Source organism: Sinocyclocheilus rhinocerous, unplaced genomic scaffold, assembly GCF_001515625.1.
Source record: "Sinocyclocheilus rhinocerous isolate Xijiao unplaced genomic scaffold, SAMN03320098_v1.1 scaffold1740, whole genome shotgun sequence".
Taxonomy (NCBI): Eukaryota; Metazoa; Chordata; class Actinopteri; order Cypriniformes; family Cyprinidae; genus Sinocyclocheilus; species Sinocyclocheilus rhinocerous.
The window spans coordinates 1,268,127-1,285,423 of record NW_015651446.1 but is presented as its reverse complement, the minus strand read 5'-3'; the positions used below and the strand labels follow the sequence as shown (position 1 = coordinate 1,285,423).

The 17,297-nt window shown below is 35.5% G+C and overlaps 2 protein-coding genes across 5 annotated transcripts in view; one reads left to right on the top strand and one right to left on the bottom strand.

Moving 5' to 3' along the window:
• Window positions 1-4,235, bottom strand: part of LOC107712820 (phospholipid phosphatase-related protein type 4-like) — a 19,746-nt gene extending 15,511 nt beyond the window's left edge. Inside the window, exons 1-2 of the mRNA XM_016518167.1 lie at window positions 4,092-4,235; window positions 538-723 (exon numbers count right to left, since the gene is read on the bottom strand). Of these exons, the coding sequence (XP_016373653.1) occupies window positions 538-723; window positions 4,092-4,169 (264 nt within the window). The 5' untranslated portion in view covers window positions 4,170-4,235. The remainder of the gene's footprint in view (window positions 1-537; window positions 724-4,091) is intronic.
• Window positions 4,236-5,747: 1,512 nt separating this feature from the next.
• The window catches only part of LOC107712819 (phospholipid phosphatase-related protein type 5-like), a 70,533-nt gene continuing 58,983 nt past the window's right edge, over window positions 5,748-17,297 (top strand). The window contains exons 1-2 of one of the 4 annotated variants that reach the window (XM_016518161.1): window positions 5,748-6,202; window positions 8,581-8,652. In XM_016518161.1, coding sequence (XP_016373647.1) covers window positions 8,593-8,652 — 60 coding nt within the window. In that variant the 5' untranslated portion in view covers window positions 5,748-6,202; window positions 8,581-8,592. The remainder of the gene's footprint in view (window positions 6,203-8,580; window positions 8,653-17,297) is intronic. The other 3 variants (XM_016518162.1, XM_016518164.1, XM_016518165.1) reach the window with 3 other exon arrangements.

Below are 17,297 nucleotides of genomic sequence, written 5' to 3'. Positions count from 1 at the left end.
GGATTGTAAAATTAATCGCATGCGTTAACGCGTTAACGATGACAGCCCTAATATATATATATATATATATATATATATAACAAACAATAATAAAATTATATATAATACCTAATATATTTAATGCAAATAAAATCCACAGAAAAGTGGAAACAATAACTAAAATCTGGGCCATTGAATACAACTTGCTTGGGCACTTTACATTATTCTGGCAATTTCTGTCTACGTGAATGTTTCTTGGCTAGAATTAGATACAGAGTGGACCAGACTTTATGCCGACAGCCAAAATTCTGGCACCGCAAGACTTGTATTATTGCAATAATTGTTTGATAGGATTGTTGCTTCAGGTACTCATCCAGCTTGGGTGAATCATAAGTGCCTGAATACACACAAGTCATGACACATTTTCACCTTCAGTATATGCAGGTAACATCAGCAAGAGGCCAACGGTTTGTGTCCTATCCAATATACAGTATCCAAAAGCAGAAGTATATCTTGCACTTTGTATATGTGTGTGTAGCGGTAGAGGGTTAGACTGACCGTAATAGCAGGAGCTGCGAAAGCAAGGCTGAGGAGCATGAGGAAGGGAATGACCTCATGCGAGGGTTCGATATAAGGCAGACTCAGACTGCGGTCGTGACAGTTGAAACCCCAGCGGACCGGTTTGAAAATGTCCGTCCACTCCAGAAAATACACGCTGACCATAGATGAGACCAGGAGTGGAAGCTGTTATAGAGGAAAAAACATCACATAACTCAACAAACATTTTCAAAGAATTACACTGTCCACATAACAGGTCCCTATGATAATATACATACAGTCAGCCAGTCATGATCACAAAATACACAGAGACACGGCAGTACCTACAAGATAAATAAAATCCTTGGTATAAGAAAGCCATATAATGAGTTCAGGTCATGTTTATGTGGTGATATCTGAAGGCCTGTGAGCTAGTAATACAAACCAATGGTGATAGATTCACAGAATTGCAGAAAAGCTATATGGGCTCAGACAAAGCTCTCTTAATATTATGAAATTCATATACAGTGGTGGAAAATAAGTGATGTGATTTGAGCTGAGGGTGAATTGGTGTGCCTTAACACACCTTTTTTTTTAATAGTATTCCAGTATTCCCTTAAGATCAACCATGCAGATTATTTTTATGTTTAACATTACATTGAAATGTTTTATATATGCATTAAAAAAAGAAACCATTTTATAAAGCAATTGTTAAGCTACACATTGCACACTTGAGTGTGAATGTCTGTCATTTAAAATGCTATTTATACTCTTAAAAGAAATGTACTAGTTTACTCTTAAATTTACTCTTATAAAATGTACTAGTAATTATTGAGTGAAAATAGTTTCTTAGCTTTTTTTCAAATAAATGCTACTCTATTTTTTCAGTGATGTGTATATGTTTACAAGATCATCTAGTATTCTTTATGACAGATTGTTTTGTCGTGTTTAACTGCTTAGATCTTCCTTCTAAGTACTAGATCCCGTGTGTCGGTGTATGCATGTGCGTATGAAAGCTGCACTGCCTCAATTCTTTATGTCACACTGACCTACATATATTCCACTAACCCCATCATGATGCATGGAGAGCAGAGCAGCACCTCCTGGGGCGAACATCTATACATATACATATATATATATATATATGTAATTTTTTATATTATTTCAAAAATAAAAATGTTTATCATTTATTTTACATTCTACTTTGTTACTTTGTCAACACCAGATACTTTTGTGACAAAAAAATTCTTTGGTGGCAAATTAAGCTTATATAGCTTTTAAAAATCTCGATTGTTTCTCCTAGACAGCAATGAGATTCAATAGAGACTTTTTCTTATGATTAGCCTACAATATGAACTCAAACAATCTCTCAGCAGTCCTCTGTTTTTCTGTTTCATTTCTCCTAAGGAATTTAGCAGAGCATCAATGCTATTTATACTCTTAAAAAGAATGTACTAGTTTACTCTTAAATTTACTCTTATAAAATGTACTAGTAATTATTGAGTGAAAATAGTTTCTTAGCTTTTTTTCAAATAAATGCTACTCTATTTTTTCAGTGATGTGTATATGTTTACAAGATCATCTAGTATTCTTTATGACAGATTGTTTTGTCGTGTTTATCACTGTAAGCCAGTAATTAAGAGCTCTCAGCTGAAGTTTTTTTTACAGTAGAGTGATCGGGTCAGTTTGCGGGCATTTGATATGCAGATGGATACAGCAAGCAGCTGCTGTTTTGTGCTGATTCTGCAGAGTTGCGCTGTGGCCGACTGATACCTGCACTGACCCATATTTTCTCCCAAAGCACTGGCACTTGGGACAAACAGTAGAGGTTTAAAGAGTAGCCGAGCATCGGCATGACCATCAAAAAGAATAACAAGACATGATGAAACCCAACCAAAGCCTATTTACTTTGAATGCAGATAAGAAGTTTTGCATGCATTTCAGATGATTGTTGTATATAATTCTGTTTGAAAGATTTTTTTCTGAACATTTTCCTGTGCCTTTATATAAAGAAGTAAAGTGGTGGTACCATGGTATATTGATGGTATCAGGGTATACACTAAAAAAAACTATTTTCACTCAGAAATTGTTAATAATGTAATTATGAAGAATTAGTACTAAATTAATTGTGGAGTTTTGAAGTAGAAAGATTGAAATAGTCTTTTCTTGTGAAACCTATTCCAGTAATTTTTGTTTTATTTACAACTTCAAAAATCATTTTTACAGTGTATATGTAGAGTATTGAAGGTCATTTGATTGTCCAGTTTAATTTAATACAAGAAATATATTAACTTTTAATAAGTTCTGCTAATTTCTTCTAACTGAATATCCATTTTCAATCAGAAATACATCATGTTACGTAAGTTAATTGGGTTGTGAATGCAATTTCATGTTGACTTCAAGATTATCCCATTGAGAAGAAGAGGTGACACTGAGGTCTTAATAATTGATGGCTATAAATGGGGAGGATAGCGTTTCTTAGAGGCTATTTTCAGATCTATGTGGGACAGGCACCATCCCAGCAGGTACAGATGGTGTCCGGATGGAAAAGAACCCGTTACGATACGAGCATTGCCCCTTGTGAGGAGATGTGGAGGTTTCTGTGACCTGATGAAACTTCAGTGATATCTTCAGAAGCACAAAATCCAGCCGTTTCTGCTGAGCACATGCCTCATATCTCTAAAACCCTCAAATATGGTAATCCTGATCTTTTTTTGGTATTTGACAAACAATTTTACAAAGCTCACAGAAAAACAGCAAATGGAGGAATGAATAAATGAATGAAAATGTCCAATTCAGCACAGCCCTGCATAATGTATGAGTGCATGCTTAGATCTTCCTTCTAAGTACTAGATCCCGTGTGTCGGTGTATGCATGTGCGTATGAAAGCTGCACTGCCTCAATTCTTTATGTCACACTGACCTACATATATTCCACTAACCCCATCATGATGCATGGAGAGCAGAGCAGCACCTCCTGGGGCGAACATCTATACATATACATATATATATATATATATGTAATTTTTTATATTATTTCAAAAATAAAAAGGTTTATCATTTATTTTACATTCTACTTTGTTACTTTGTCAACACCAGATACTTTTGTGACAAAAAAATTATTTGGTGGCAAATTAAGCTTATATAGCTTTTAAAAATCTCGATTGTTTCTCCTAGACAGCAATGAGATTCAATAGAGACTTTTTCTTATGATTAGCCTACAATATGAACTCAAACAATCTCTCAGCAGTCCTCTGTTTTTCTGTTTCATTTCTCCTAAGGAATTTAGCAGAGCATCTGAGATCACGTTGATACTTTGAAACCTCAATAAAGGAGAACTCGATCAAGTCTCATGAGCTATGAAAGAGCATCCTATGAGCAATACAATTTCCCCAGGTTCAGTTTATCACCATAGATAAATAGTCAAATATTTAAATGTTCCATTCATTAATTCAGCTATGATTGTAACATTTAAATACTTAACCTGAGAAAAAAATGGAATTGTCATCTCATTCTGATCTCGTAAACTGTCACCTGTCAAATCAAACGTGCAAATGTAAACAGACGGTCTCTTACCTCCACGAAATAAAAGCATGGCAGCAGTGTCACGCTCTCTTTTATCATCTTCTCTTTCAGTCTGTCCCTCGCAGACATCGTGTTTCTCTCCTTTAAATAAATGCCAATAACCTGTTGTGTCCTAATTCATCCAGCAAAACAAGCCGTCTAGATTACCTGCTGTTTGCTCCATTGAGATGCATGATGCACACAGAGCGAACGGCACACACAATCTACACCCTTCACCATTTACACGCGCTGTTTGTATTGCAGTGGAATATGAATACACAATTGCAACTGAATATACAGACAGAGAGGAAAATATTGCCGGCAAGATGACATCAGATTTTTCAGATGAGGGTCTTGCGTCCTGACGCGCATGCGCACAAGCTGCGCATTCCTCCAGTCATTCGCATTGTTATTAATAATGTCACGAATGTAGACGGTAACAGTTATACATGTTCGTGTAGGGTACATGAAGCATTAAAGGATTATTTAATTATTCAATACCACAAAAAGGTATCTGTAGTCTACATATGCACACTAATAGCATCTATTAACACTGCCAGGGAAAAATCACTTCACATAAATTGCAACATGAAAGGAATTCCATGTTTCCACTGCTTTTTTGGATTGATTTATTGGGCATTTAGTGTTCAGGACATAATACAACACAATGCATTGCAATGCAAAGCAAAGCAAAGCAGTAGGCTACAACACAATGCAATACAGTTCAGTGGGATGCAATACAATGCAGAGTAATGCAATACAAAACTGTTAAATAAAACGTTATTAATGATTGAAGTAGAGGAAAACGTGCAACATTGTAGCTAAATGTTTGCTAACTAGTCCATTTAAATAACTTCGATTGCATATATAGCCTAAATAATACTGCATTCTTGCTAGTTCACAGTGGTCCAACAAACACCGATGATTTTAGTAAAAACTCTCCTTTCTCGTCTGCTATCCCGTGAATAAAACTTAAGCTATAAACTCTCAAAGGTCTAAAAAGTCTCAATTGCTTCTCCTAGAAGGCAATGAGATTTTTTTTTTTTTCTGATTTGTTTGTTTTATTTCCTTAAAAAAATCGCATGTATTTTTAAACCTGCATAAGAACTCCCATTAAAAAGTCTCATGAGCTATGAATCACCCTCTGAGCAATAGCATTTCCTCGTGTTTAGTTTATCACCAACAAATAAATGTTACATTTATTGATTAGGCTATGATTTTAACATTTCAATATTTATCCTGGCCATTCAAATAGAATTGTCATCTCATTCTGATCTCAGTTCAGTGAAATGCGGTACAATGCAATATACAGCAGAGCACAATGCAGTGCAAAGCAATACAAAACGGTTCAATAAAACGTTATTAACTTCTATGCGTATGGATGACGCATGCGCGCACGCTTAATATACAGTAGTGTACGTCAACTCGCTTTCTGTCAGGACCATATACGCGTTTATTTAAGTGCTCTCATGTTTTGGGACAACTTGGTTCGCGCTGTGTTATTGCAGCAGATCGCTCTCCACAATTTGTTTTTCCATCAAAAAAAAAAAAAAAGAAAAAAAAAAGGCTAACGTTACTTTAATCTGACGTCACCAATGAAGGTTACTCGTGCACAGCGTACAAACCAGACTAATTAATAATAAAATACAGCGGGGCATTATGGCAAAGTAAGCACGTTCAGAGTCATAACAAAACTTCTGATCAAGGTGTTGCGGTTTATTTTGCCATAAAGACACTGGGTTTCTTCTATTTAAAATTAATTTTGCAGAACCATCAATCTTGCAACAGCCTTTCTTATGTCACGTAAAGAAACAAAACCCTACAGGTGTGCGTGTCCTGCCATCAGAGAGGTGAAGTGGACAGAGACAGACAGTGGACTGTTCTTAATGAAGTGCGCAGGAAACTGAAGCAGCGCGTGCGCGGAGCGGGAACAGCAGCAGACTGAATGACTGAGGAAGCTAATTCTCATTAACCGCTGGTTTAAATAGCTTGGAGACGAATCGTACTTTTAAAAGTTTAGTCAAACAAACAGGTGCGAGCGGCGAACAGCTGAGAGTAATAAATGTTTCTCCCTCCTCCAGCAGGGTCCTTTCTGATGCCGTTATAAAGTCAAACTGGCAAAGGTAGGACTCTGTATTTCACTGTTCACTGCATCATGCCATCTCTGGCTTTATAGAGATACAGCACTGCGCAGCCAATCCTCTCAGAGACTAAATATGCATATAATTATGTATATTTTGGTTATTTTAATGTATTATTTAAACAAATGAATGTTAAACAATAATAATACACTGATTTGTGTTAACAAGACATGCTGAATTTATAAAAAGCTGAATGTTGTGGAAAATATGGGATTTTCTTTGGCTATTTTGACTTAAAATTGTTAAAGAAGTTTATGTTTGTCATTAGTTCGGTGTACAAACAGTAAGACAAACAAAAAAATCAAAACATGTTAAAAACATGTCCCTTATGTGGCAGTGTCACAAAGTGAACTATTAATTGTACTGTTCTTACTGTATGCAGAGCTGGATATCAATATCCAGTGTGAACAATCATAGGATGCTGTTAACCTTCATACAGGGGCCCCAAAAAGTAAACACTTAAGATACACTTAAAAGTGTTTGAATTCCGTTGCACAAAATATAGATAAAGTGGCATCTGGAAACAAATTATGCAAAAGCTTTTATTAGAACTAACTTAACATTCCTTATCCATCTTACTAATCTGATGGTCTGAAGGTGAATTTAAGTTCTTCTCAAGTTCACACAGGAGTCCTAGCAGAGTAACCACAGGTTTAGTTTATCACATTAACTATGCACATGCTCCACTAACATTTCACAGCCAAGAAGTGTCTAAATTTTGTTTTAATTTTTAACAGCAGTGTTGTTTTATCATTTGAAACCTACAGCAGCAAATCTTTTGTTTGTGAAATGTTTGCTTGAAAAGTGTGCTTGTGCTATTTTGTATTTATTTATTTATTTTTAGAAATGCACCTTGTTTTATATATTTTTTGTTATATAATGCAAAGACATTCAGACATTTTTATGTTTGGATTATTTGTCCAAATACAGTATTTGTTTCTTCATCAGAACCGATTTGGAGAAATTTAGGATTACATCACTTGTTCAAAAATGGATCCTCTGCAGTGAATGGGTGCCGTCAGAGTGAGAGTCCAAACAGCTGATAAAAACATCACCATAATCCACACCACTCCAGTCCATCAATTAACATCTTGTGAAGTGAAAAGATGCGTGTTTGTAAGACACAACTCCATCATTTAGGCATTTTAAGTTTAAATCGCTAATTCTGGAGAAAATACTAGTCCTTAATCCATAATAACACTTCCTTCAGCTAGTGAAAAAGACCATCCCCTGTAGTCCTCTTACATCAAAGTCTAACAACATAGTTTGGAACTGTTTTGGACTGTTTTTGCTTGTAAATGGTGCTTGATCAATTCTGGAGAAAATACTAGTCCTTAATCCATAATAACACTTCCTTCAGCTAGTGAAAAAGACCATCCCCTGTAGTCCTCTTACATCAAAGTCTAACAACATTGTTTGGAACTGTTTTGGACTGTTTTTGCTTGTAAATGGTACTTGATCTGTGCATATTTTTCTCCTGATTCAGACAAGACGACTTTTTCACTGGACAGAGTAGTATTATGCATAGAGGACTCTCTAGAAGCAGTGGTTTGAAGTTAAAAACGTCTTATCAATGGCTTTGTTTATTATAAACATGCAGCTTTTCACTTCACAAGATGTTAACTGGAGTTGTGTTGGTTATTACTTGTGGATTATTGTGATGTTTTTATCTGCTGTTTGGACTCTTATTCTGACGGCACCCATTCACTGCAGAAGATCCATTGGTGAGCAAGTGATGTAATGCTAAATTTCTCCAAATCTGTTCTGATGAAGAAACAAATACTGTATTTGGACAAATGCAAACAAACAAACTCATGTACATCTTGAATGGCCTGAGAGGGTGAGTCAATTTTCATTTTAGGGTGAACTATAAATATTTGATTCAGAAGTCTTTTAACCCTTGAAACATGCTTTTGTGGTGTTATCTGAAAGCATGTAATGCCAGCAAATTCTGTCTGCATATGTCACTTCATCTGTTCTCTTATTTATTCTTTTTTTTTTAATACAGCACTTTCCACAAGCTCAGGGATGCTTTTTATTTAAACATTACTCTCTTGAAATAGTGACCTTGGTGGATACAACTGGCAAAATAAAAAGTGCTTTTATAAACTTTTAGAAACCATTAAGTCTAATTTAGGTTTGTGAACTCGTATGTTTTTTCTCAAACTTTTTATTTAAAGATGTCGGAAAAATTTATCTTGCTGTGAAGTCTACTTTGAGAAAATATCTCTGAAACTTTAAGAATGTACCTTCCTAGTCTGAACACAGCAGGTGCGACCATCAAAAGATGATCACTAGTGCCACCCAGTGGTTTCTGCTGCTTATATTTTCCCCACTGAACTCGATTCTCTTTCTTTCAGGCATCAAAGTTAATGGAAAAAATGACTGATTTAAAAAGTCGCAAGGAGTTCTACAAAGATCTCACTGTGGAGGTAAGAAACCAAATAAATGTCATATACACAGACCTGCATATTAATGACAAAGTTACTTTTTTTGTGACCTTGAAGCCTGTACACAGTGTAATTAAGTGAAGAAAGACAGCTGGCTTAGTGTGAATTTATCTTTTCTTACCTGTGACATTTCAGTTAATGAAACATATTTTGCTCTTGACTCTTTTCAGTGGAAACATTATTTGGCTTCAACATAAAAATAAAAACACGGGGGGAAATGACAAGGTAGACAAGATTTTTGATGACTAGAGCTGAAAGTGATGAAGGTTGTTTAAACGGGGTCCATTTTCACAATGAAGTTCTCTAATAGTATCATAATTGGCTTCATATGAAAGAGGAGCATCAACGGCCAGCTAAATGTGTGAACTGAACCTCCTCTGTCCATCCTTACATTTAGCACAGTGTTTGCTGAATACAACTAGACTGCAATTAAAGGCACTTACAGTTTGACAAGCAAACTTCTTGCACAGTCAGTATCCAGTGGCCAGATTACTTTGAAAGCTTGTTCTAATGCTTGAGGGGTTTTCTTCTTTGAGGCCTTTCCTTTCTTACCCTTAAATTGCAGCTTAAAAGCATGATGAGTGCATTGAAAAGTGCTATTTGGGTATTGGGTATTGCTATTTTGATTGGTGTTGAGGGATGCTTTTGTGTGCTTCTGTAGTCAAAACACATTAAACTACCACAGTTCAAAAGTTTGGGTCGGTAAGATTTTTAAAATCTTATTGAAAGAAGTCTCTCATGCTCACCAAGGCTGCATTTATTAACAAAATTTCAGTAAAAATGGTATAGTATCATATTCGTATATTTTAAAATGTAATTTATTCCTGTGATGCTAAGCTGAGTTTTCAGTATCATTACTCCAGTCTTCAGTGTCACATGATCCTTCAGAAACCATCCTAATATGCTGATTTCCTGCTCGAGAAACATTTCCGATTATTATTAACATTTCTTATTATTATTGTGGAAACTGTGTTTTGTCAGGATTCTTTGAATAGAAAATTCAAAAGAAAAGCCTTTATTTGAAATATAAATATTTTGTGACATTATAAATGTGTTTACTGTCACTTTTGATCAATTAAATGTGTTGTTGCAGAATAAAAGTATAATTTTTTTTTAAAGCTTTACTTACAGTATATAGCACTTTTCCCAGCTCAAGGACACTTAATTAACTCAAATCGGGGAAACTTGATGGGAAAGACTGATAATTTAGAAAGGTAATAGCACTTTAGCAAGTAACTTTTATGTCCATGGCACAACAGATTAGTTATGTATCAAAGTTTAAAACGTTTGTGCAGTATTAATAGTTAAGCTTGTCTTAACAGCTCTACTATGCATGTTACTTGTGTTAATGCAGTACACCATGAAAAAGGCCTTCAGAGGTACAAAAGCTTGTCATTGTGCCAGTACCCTCAAAGGTATACTTTTGTACATTTTCTACCCCTAAAAGTTGCATTTTAGTATTTTAAGGATGCATACAAGTACTATACTGTAAAGGAATAGTTCACCCAAAAATGAAGATTTGCTGAAAATGTACTCACTCTCAGGCCATTCAAGATGTAGATTTGTTTTTCTTCATCGGAACAGATTTGGAGAAATTTAACATTACATCACTTGCTCACCAATGGTCCTCTGCAGTGAATGGGTGCCATCAGAATGAGAGTCCAAACAGCCGAAACATCACAATAATCCACAAGTAATCCACACGACTCCAGTCCATCAATTAAGTGAAAAGCTGCATGTTTGTAAGAAATAAATCCCATTCACTGCAGAGGACCCATTGGTGAGCAAGTGATGTAATGTAAAATTTTTCCAAATCTGTTCCGATGAAGAAACAAACTCATCTACATCTTGAATGGCCTGAGGGTGAGTACATTTTCAGCAAACTTTCATTTTTGGGTGAACTATTTTAGGTACTAATATAACTTTTTTTTTTAGTAGACAAGGCACAAAAGTGATTGACAAGCTAATGATACACTTTTTACACATTTTGTCTGACAGTAAATTACAGATGTACATCAGTAAGTCTCTGGATTGAGTTGAGGAAGAGAGTCGCCTACACAGTAGCGCTCAGCTGCAGAGGGGGGTGTTATATAGGAGGTGTTTAACTTTCCACTGCAGTACTGATGTGTGTGGGGCAGACTAATGTTCACTGAGATCCTAGTGCCTCCACAGAGTTCTACATCAATGCTTTAACAACCAAAGATGCAGTACTACTCAGACCTAAAGGCACAGAAAATCTTCTTAGCACAGTAATTCACTGATGTATTGCAAAAATACTGCATATTTGGCCATCACAAAGGCTCTTCTAGATGTGAATTAGAAAGATTTAATGCATTTAAGTGGCTCTTTATGTTTAATGCACTTATGCAAGTCACCCATTCCCCTGCATATATCTGTAAAGATTGTTATTCAGGAAAACAGATGCATTGTACTGTATAGTTACTGAATGCATATAGGTATTGGATTATTTATTATAATTTCAGATCCCGCTGCACTTTTCATTAATCTTGAAAAAATGTATCACAGTTTTGACCAAAATATTTTAAGCAGCACAACTGTTTTTAACATTGATAATAATAAGAAATATTAGAGCAATAGAGCACCAAATCAGCATTTTAGAATGATTTCTCAAACATCATGTGACACTGAAGACTGGAGTAATGATGCTGAAAATTCAGCTTTGGATCACAGGAATAAATTACATTTTAAAATATGTTGCAATAGAAAACAGTTTTTTAGATTGTAATAATATTTCAGATCATTACTGTTTTTGTACTGCATTTCTGTGCCCCAAACCTTTGGTCAGTGTATTTATATATGGTGTGTGTGTGTGTGTGTATGTATGTGTATGTGTATGTGTATGTGTATATACAGTATATATATTAATCTCAAGAGACCCTGATCAATTTTTTTATTACTTTTTGGGTGGTAGAGGTTTGCAAAGACATTTTTCGCTCACCAAGCTTGTCAGTGGCCTCTTGATGTTAAATGTGAGCCAAAATCATCACAATTAAAAGAACCAAAGACTTAAACTACTTCAGTCTGTGTGCATTGAATTTATTTAATACACGAGTTTCACAATTTGAGTTGAATTACTGAAATAAATGAACTTTTCCACGACATTCTAATTTATTGAGATGCACCTGTAATATCATGCATGGAGCGTTGCAAAAAATCTTAATTCCCTCCACGATGCGGCACTGTTTACTGCTGTCTGAAGGGATCACAGTTCTGAGAGACTGTGCTGAATTTGCTTTTGTTGTTAGCCTGTAATGAAATGCTTGGTCATCGCTCCCCGTGGGCCCGTCCTCATTAATCTGAAGGACTGAGGCTGGCACAGAGCAGCAGGAATGAAATGGCTGTTTGCTGTGCCACGGCAATCAGCGACACGGCTGTCTGCAAATATTTGCAAGTGCTCCGAAATGCCTTGTTGAGATCTGTCCGGTGATGAGATCACAGAGGGCTCCGGTTTGAAATATCAATCCTAAGAAGGAAGAGTGCTTGACAGCATTTCTGTTCTGGGTGGCATTTGTTTCAAGCAGAATGTAGATTTTCTGCATAATTGTGTAATTAAAAACTAGTTGGAAGATATACACAGGCTTGTGTGCCATTGGTTTTCCCAGAACATACATATGAATCTCTGAACTGTAGATTAAATTAATGTTTGGAGGTGCGATCACATTCTGCCAAACTGAACAACACTACCTAATTATTTGTTGGTTTATATTTTGTTCATAATTAATAAACATAGCAGGCAAAAAATAATCTGAACATAATGCTTGACTTGGCAAAGTCTGATTCCATAAAATGCTGAAAAGTATCAGTTTCTGGAGATGTAGTATATGCTGTCATTTTAACAAATCCCCAGGAGAAATTATAAGGGTAGATCATACAAAAATGAAAATTCTGTCAACATTTACTTGCCCTCATGTTGTTCCAAATGCATTTCTTCAAATGGAATCAAATGGTTTGACTGCCATAGTATGGACAAAAAGTATAATGGAAGTCAATGGGACCCGAAACGAAGAAAGTCATACAGGATTGAAATCACATGGGGGTGAGTAAATGAGGACAGAGTTTTCATTTTTGGCTGGACTATCCCTTTAACACAAAAACAGATGTAAAAGAACCTGTTAACATAAAAAATGTCCTATTAAATCAAAGACTACATTAAATTTCCTCTCTATAAAATATCTTTGTATCATATGCAAAAGGGTGGCCTCATAAAACTTTACTGAACAAAACAGGAAGCACATTTCCCTAATAAAGTTCTCCCTTTCAGGTAATGAGACTTTTTTCAGTGGCAGTGTTATTGTCTGTGACATGCAAGTTAATGCTTAGAAGAAGACTGCTGGCAGAGAGAGAGAGAGAGAGAGAGAGAGAAATGACCTATATCTTCTTTTTTTTTTTTTTTTTATAATAATAATAACAACAATTCTAACATACATATATTTACATTTTTCACATACATATATACATAGAGCAGGAAAGAAAAAATAAATAAATAAATAAAAAAAATAAAAAAAATAATAAAAATAAAAAAAAAACATTAAATCAATAAATAAATATTAACACTTATATATCTCACTAACTCTTTCACAATAGCTTCATTAGATATGAACGGGGGAACATTAGAAACAGTTACTTTAGTTGCTGGAGCAGATAGCGGGGTTACCAGAACAAAAGTTTCCTTCACCCATATTCCACTCACAGTCAACTCATTGACGAGTGATTCAGATTTTAAAAACACGACTACCGCTTTGTTCATCCGTGAAGCCGAGACGATGTTTTCAAAACCAAGTTTCTGACCAATAATCACGAGCAATTCCTCCACTGTCACCCCGGGCTCAGGTACACACCTGCAGCCATTTCGGAGTGACAGAGCTGGCGTTCCTTGCGCGTGAGCAGTCGCCATACCGGCGACTACAAACCGCGCACACACACACACGAAAAAACTTTTCTTCCTACACTGAAAATAAAATAAATAAATAAATAAAACAAAACAAACAGCGAGGGGAAAAGAAGAAAAGAGAAAAAATATATATATAAATAAAGACACTGAAGATTATTCACAATCACTCTCAGCAACGCTCTCAACACGCGCTCAGCTCCTCCACAAACTCCCAGCATGCACCAGAGAGAGAGAGAGAGAGAGAGAGATGTGTACAGTAGAAAAGCCCTGCCTCCTATCTGCCTTATTTCCTGAATGATCTGCATTAATATTGAGTTTAATGCTTCATTACACCCACACCTTTATATGGAAAAAGTGGATGATTAAAGTGCTCTGTGAAGCATCTGTCTTAAAGTCACAGAGTCATTTAAAAGAATCATGAGCTGTATGAATAAGTGATGGAACAGCCGCTAAGCAAGCAGCGCCAAACTATTAGAGGGAGAGAGAGGGTTCTTATTCTTTAGACTCGCCTAAAACATTCATATACTATAGTAGTTGGCTTTGATACTGAGCTTCCTTCTGCAGGCTTAAAAAAGGCCGGACCTTATCATATCTTCACTTAGTTATGAATAGAGGACGCATCCAGAAATAGCCACAGTATGCACAAGATGACAGGCTATTGGTCAGATTTTTAATATCGATGGTCAGCCAAAATGATAGATAGATAGATAGATAGATAGATAGATTAATCTCATCCATAATAGTTTGTTTATATATGTGTGGGTGCTGGGTATTTTTATATGTATATACAGTATAAATACACACGTACATGAATATATTTAAGAAATATTTAACAAAGAGTGAAAAATTTAAGGGGGTCTGAATACTTTCCGTACCCACTGTATGTATTCATATTTATATATGACATATATAATATATTACATATATTTCTTAAATATATACATGTATGACATATAGATAGATAGATAGATACACATATACACATCTGAATGGATTATTAATTAAAATGATAGTGACTTAGAGAAGTATTGTTGAGTTTGCTCTACTTGATAATTATCCTTCCATTGCTCAAAAGGAAACAATCTTCTCAGCTTGATGTTCAGACGTCTACATGCAACCAATTGACCTCCTTCTACGTGTGTGGAGTTGTCATTGTGTTTTGTTCTAACAGGTACTATTACAGAAATTTAATGTTTCAGGCAGACTATTCTAATTGATATTAATCAAACATGCAGTCTTTGTAGTTGAACCATTTCATTTAGTTGAAGTATGGTGGCCCTCAAACACTAATTAACTGCTCTTGCTGGCTGTTTACCAAAAGCCCTTTCTAGAAGAATCTAATATATGAGTTTTAATTCTGCGGAGCACGCCACGGAGGCAGCCATCAGCGTCGGCGCCATCTTAAATCTCTTTGGATGAGATGGTATTTCAGAATACCATCTCATCCAAAGCTGCTCTCATATTGACATTGATACTGCAGCCTACCAGCACAGATTATGTTTTTTAAAGACATACACTCTAAGAATACATATAGAACATTAAAGGGTTCTATCGGGCGCATGAGACTTGGAACCCTGTAAAGGAACACTCCACTATTTTTGAAAATAGGCTAATTTTCCAACTCCACTATGGTAGAGTTAAACAGTTGAGTTTTACCGTTTTCGAATCCATTCAGCCGATCTCCGGGTCTGGCGGTAGCACTTTTAGCTGTAGCTTAGCATAGATCGTTTTCAAATCCATTCAGCCGATCTCCGGGTCTGGCGATAGCACTTTTAGCTGTAGCTTAGCATAGATCATTGAATCTGATTAGACCGTTAGCATCTCACTCAAAAATGACCAAAGAGTTTCTATATTTTTCCTATTTAAAACTTGACTCTTCAGTAGGGATTATTAAAATAGGCTTATTGGAAGTTATCTACATCTATGCTAAGCTACAGCTAAAAGTGCTACCGCCAGACCCGGAGATCGGCTGAATGGATTTGAAAACGGTAAAACTCAACTGTTTAACTATAGGGGAGTTGGAAAATGAGCCTATTTTCAAAAATAGTGGAGTGTTCCATTAAAGGTTCCATAAGGGTTCAATCATAAGCCAGAAAAAAAGTTCTATATACTGTAAGACCTTTTAGGGCTTTTCCTATCATGGGATCATTTGATGTCTTTAATACATTAAAAAACTGACTTACCATTATCAAAACATACAATAGTACACTATTTTAAGATTAGTAGTGTAATGTAAGGTTAGTAACAGAATTGACAGACCCCTTATTTGTATTCTGCAGTAGAAAGTAAGCACAAAGTCATGGTTAAATATTTGAAATCATTGCATAGATGTTGTATTGTATTGCTGGTCTCATACGAGTGGAATTTATTTCAGTATTTCTCAGCCTGACACAAATATTTTGAAAAAAGCAAAGAGAATCCCTTCAGATCTTCTCGACTACATTGAACACAGACCATGAATTTCTCATGAAGCGTGGCGTAAAAGATAAGTTGCTTTGAAGTTGCTTTCTGTCATTAGCCTTTTAATACTTTAGGTGCTGTTTATAGAAGCAGTAATTAAGTTGTCTGCTTTTAAGGGGTTTATGAATATTATTTAGTCCTTTAATATGTATTTTGTTATATTACTTTGTAAAACAGTCTTCTTTTTATGGTAGTCTGTGATGCAATGTAACACGTCTTTATTAGGACTCTGATTTATTGGTCTGTGGGTTTAGTAACTAAATCTAGGCCAGCTGATTCCTTAGGGTGTTTCTGAACTGTAAAATCAAAAATAAGCTTTTCATGTTCAGTGATACATCATATTCAGAACATGCTCGTAGTTAGTGATAAGATCCCTAAGATCATGAATCATATTCCTGAACTCAAAGAAATAGTTTTTAGAAGCCAGTATCACACATTATTTAATGCTTGTTTATGTAAAGTACCAAATTACCAAAATGATAAAACACAATATCATTAGATTATGATGCTCAGATTAAGAACAATCTGTCCTCTCCCATCATGAAAACCATGCCTATTTATCAGCCCAGCTGCTGTGTTTCTTCTCTGTGGAAACACATTCTGACTGTCACAGGAATGTAAATAACAGCTGCCCAATTATCATGATTAGTTTTCCTAAAGTTTTTAACAGATGTACGGCTCTACCACATCACCCTGTCACACATATGCTTGCTGTAATTAATTCTCCGTGAGGTTAATGTGAACATCTGAGGGGCTTCCAACAGGGCAAATGATTCCTCACAATGTCTCACTCGATGTTTTTGGTGAAGGGAAGAAATTAATCCCCGTAAGATTTTATCACAGCTGTTTTAATATATGAGGTGTATTATTAAAGAAATTTGATAACAGAAAAAGCTACAGTGCCTTGTGAAAGTATTCATACCTCTTCATTTTTTTTTTTACATTTTGTTATGTTGCTGCCTTATGATAAACTTCTTTAAATTATTTTTTTTCCACATCAATCTACACTCCATACACCATACTGACAAAGCAAAAACAGAATTGTCACAACTTCGTACATTTATAAAAAATTAAAAACTGAAATAAGTACATTGCATAAGTATTCATACCCTTAACTAAATATTTAGCTGAAGCACCTTAACAGCCTCAAGTCTTTTTTTAGTTTGATGCGACAAGCTTTGCTCATCAGCATTTTGCAATTATCTGCCATTCTTCACCTCACCTGTTCACCTCTCAAGCTCTGTCAGGTTGGATG